General features: G+C 32.9%; 1 protein-coding gene across 1 annotated transcript; it reads right to left on the bottom strand.

Moving 5' to 3' along the window:
* Positions 1-1,160: 1,160 nt before the first annotated feature.
* LOC143536737 (leucine-rich repeat protein 1-like) lies at positions 1,161-3,474 on the bottom strand. The gene is made up of 6 exons (XM_077030660.1): positions 3,214-3,474; positions 2,063-2,134; positions 1,791-1,934; positions 1,634-1,705; positions 1,482-1,553; positions 1,161-1,399 (listed from the first exon to the last, which is right to left on the bottom strand). The coding sequence occupies exons 1-6, from the start codon at positions 3,432-3,434 to the stop codon at positions 1,327-1,329; spliced, it is 654 nt and encodes a 217-aa protein (XP_076886775.1). The 5' UTR covers positions 3,435-3,474; the 3' UTR covers positions 1,161-1,326.
* Between the last annotated feature and the right edge of the window lie 542 nt (positions 3,475-4,016).

Raw genomic sequence — 4,016 nt, 5'->3', positions numbered from 1 at the left:
CTTAAATAGAGCCTAGTTTAAAAAGTTTAAGCATGAGTTTGAACCTAAAGTTAAACCCCTTTAAAAAAATGAGCTTCATACATCGAGTTTGACTATGTCGTGAGCTTAAACAAACTTATTTTATTTATAATTTGTTATAAATTAACATAATAGATATGTGTGTGCGTGTGTAACATAATAAAAATAAATTATAGCCATATTATACATGTGTGTTATATTTATAAAAAATGATAAATATAAATTATATAAAAACAAATGTGCATGTTTGTTAGCATAATAGTCACTTAACTGTTATTAATATATAGTAAACGAGTTAAACCCGAGCTTGATAAATGATGATAAAGCTCAAGCTCTATTAAGCTTAATAGAGACAAGCTTAAGCTTGACTAGTTTACACCTTTTAAACATAATTATTTAAAAGGTGGTATGTGTCTTCAAAAGTTCTATCATTATAAATATGTGCTTTGTTTATTTTCTAGGCCACATGATGGAAAAAGAACCCGACAGAAAAACACAAAACTCATAATATTCAGGGTGGGTTATAGGACTGTTGAAAGCAGGTTTGAGATCACTTATAAATCCTTTCCATCCAATCATCCAAATCCAAACTCATATATTCACACCGAAACAAAGATGGTATCATAGTAATATGTTATGTAATCTCAAAAATATAATAAATCGTACATTAAAAGCACCCTTTTCGAACAAGTTCCTGAGTAATAGACATCCCAACAAGTAATTTCTAACAAGATAAGACCATAAACAAGCATACCCGCAAACCTGATGGGTAATGTCTAATGGGTACCTAACAGGTATGATATATGGTTTTATAATTGGATATGCTATCCAAAAACTATAATATGTCAGCTTTTAGCAATAAGTACTCATGTTGCCATTATGAAAATGAAGACTTTGATCAAAGGCAGTTGGCTGCTTTACTTGTTTCAAAGGTACCTTTTTTCTTAACAAATTTTATGCATTGGTTTTTGTTGATTTACTTCAATATTAGTTTTTTTAAGTTAAAAACAGCTATCACTAGCCGTTAACAAACTATTACTGTCAGCAGGACATGCTATTTTCATGTCTATACTCTATTACATGTCAACTACTAATGTTCCATGCATATGCTATGAATGAACCATAACTTGGATATTTTAAGCCCCACTGAAAGTTAATAATAAACTTATAAATCCCAACTCGTTACATAGATTTTACATACAATAACCCAAACTATCCAGATGTTATACGTTATCACAAGAGTTTTGCAACTTATAACAGGTTTATAAAATCAGCAAACTTGACATACAAAGCAACTAGAACACGCTTTTACGAGCAGTTTGTATCATAACTTACAAGTCCCAGCAACTCAGGCCCTTCCAAACGAGGATTATTCTCAAAGCTGCAAAACACAACCACCATTCAGAGTTATTAAAAAATATACTAAAAAACCAAAGTTATTGCCAAGATGGGAAAAAGCTTACTTGTTCAAAGGAATATGTTCAAACGGGCCAGTAGTAGGAATTGTTCCACAGAGGTTGTTGCTTGAAACATCCCTGCAAGAAACATGTTTTTAACATTGTTTTATTCATGTTATAATAAAACATACTAAACCAACAAAAGAACAAATACATACACCACTTTCAAGCTTGAGACACCAATAAGTTCCCTCGGGATTCTTCCAGTTAGACGATTATCATTAAGTCGCCTGCAGATTATGATTGAAAAATCAACAACTTTAATTTACAATAAAGTCATCGACATTGTTGTAAAACATAAATAGCCAGACTCACAAGAACACCAGAGATTTCAATTTCCCAAGTGTCGGTGGAATATTGCCAGTGATATTATTGTTGTAAAGATCCAAACTTATGAGATTTTTCAAGTTACCGATCTCTGCCGGAATCGAACCATGAATATTATTTTTGTAAAGCTCCCTGCATTAATTAATTTACATATATGATATATAATAAACCATGACTGTAATGGTACTTAATTAAAAGTTTAATTTGAATATTTAACTAATTCTTTAAATGAACAAAGCTAATAACAAAAAATAACTTACAGATACTGCAGGTATTCAAGCTTTCCTAATTCAGGCACAAGATGACCAGACAATTTTGAATTTCCAAGATCCCTGTAAATAAATAATAATAATAATAATAATAATAATAACATAACTAATTAGCTTTCACATTTATGGTTAGATTAACAAATGTTGGTAATTCGGGATTTGTGACCCTTAGATATTTTGAGAGTCATGAAGAAATAATTCAATGGTTCTCCAGAATCTCCAATCAGATAAAACTCAGACTTCTAAGTTCTAACAAGAACGGGTATGTGTATTTTGTGAATTGCGTGAAACAAAGTGTACCCGAGAGCTAAGTAGTTAATGAGAAAAAATATCGGATATCGGTCAAGAACAAATATCTAATATATCGGTTCGTTGAGACATTAGTTGAATATTGGTAATTTTAATATCATGCGAAATTTACATATATAACAATAGAGAAAAGATGGAATACAATAATACATTAACGTACAATAGGTACGCGAATACCCTATATTCACAAAATCAATCCATGAAATCACATCCCAACATCTCAAGATCGTCAATACATATCCAATTAATCATTGGTTCACCAAGAAAAACTGTTTTGGATCGTTAATCGATCAATTTTTTACTTTTTTTTACAAAAACCGTTTTTGAGCGTTTTAGAAATTTTTGCCTTTGAGCGTCTCGCGTACCTATCGTAAGTTAAGTGATTATTGTAAAGTAACCTAACCATATAACAATATATTGGAATATCGGTCAATATTACAGAAATTATCAGTACCGATATTCTGAATGATATTTTATCAAGGGACCGATAACCGATATATATCAGAGATAACCAAATGATGATGTCTTATATAGGGGCCGAGTAGTTAGCGGTTATAAAACCGCCATAACTACTATTACCAGTTATATAACCGCCGTAACTACCAAAAAATAGAACAGTCTTTGATCAAGTGTGAACTAGTCAACGTATATACTAATTTCTCATTCGGTCTTTAAGTGAATCCCTAACTACCCAGAATAGCCCTATGTAATTAAAATCACCAACAACAAATAAGTGATCTCTAGGTTAAAAAAAAAAGTAAGCTTTGAGTTCAATTACAACCCTAAGCTTAAAATTGGGGGTAAGATTAGGGTTTTGAAGGAGAAGAGCTTACACGCGAGTAACACGGTTGTCTTGATTACAGGTGATGTGAAACCAAGTGCAAGGATTGACGAGATTGTGATCCCAGCTCTGAAGTACGTTATCTGGATCCTTGAGGTTTTGTCGGAGCGCGTAAAGCGCGTCGCCGTCGGAATTGGCAGTGACCGGAGATGTGAAGGTTGCTGCTGCTGCTAGTATGATGAGTAGCAGAGGAGGCATGCTGCTCCGAGCCATGAGGATTGATTAATTGAGGTGACTGAATTGGTACTGCTTGATTGATTGATTGATTGATTAAGGGGTTTGATGAAGAATGAATATTGGGAAAGAGGGTCTGGGTTTGGTTAATATAATAATAATAATAATAATAATAATAATAATAATAATAATGGTAGTCAAAGATGATGAATCTGGGTGGGTGCGGTGGAGTGGAGTGAGTGGGGTGAGTTGGGTCGGAACTTGCTTTTGAGTTTGACCATGACCCAAGTGAATGCAATGCAAATAGGGTTTGGACTTTGGACAATTGGACTCTTTTTAGTGCCGGTGATTGATTACTAGATTGTTTTATATAGTACTCGGGCCGGTTCTGAGAATTGAAAAAAAAAATAAAATTGGGTCGAAGGCGAAAAGTATTTTGGGCCTAAAGTAATAAGAGTATTTTGTTGTGTTTAAACAATTTAATTTTTAAATGGGCTTCCTTGGTTATGATTTGGGTTGTTTAAAAAACTAATGTATATAATATAGGCTAAAACATGTTTTAAATGAGACTAGAACTCACAACCTTTTGGTTGGGAGTCATACCCCTTTGCCACTAGACTA

Source organism: Bidens hawaiensis, unplaced genomic scaffold (assembly GCF_021521415.1).
Source record: "Bidens hawaiensis isolate Kalapana, Puna unplaced genomic scaffold, B.hawaiensis_p1.1 tig00010900_1, whole genome shotgun sequence".
Classification (NCBI taxonomy): domain Eukaryota; kingdom Viridiplantae; phylum Streptophyta; class Magnoliopsida; order Asterales; family Asteraceae; genus Bidens; species Bidens hawaiensis.
Note: the sequence above shows the minus strand (reverse complement) of the source record. Positions and strands in the feature narration are given on the sequence as shown.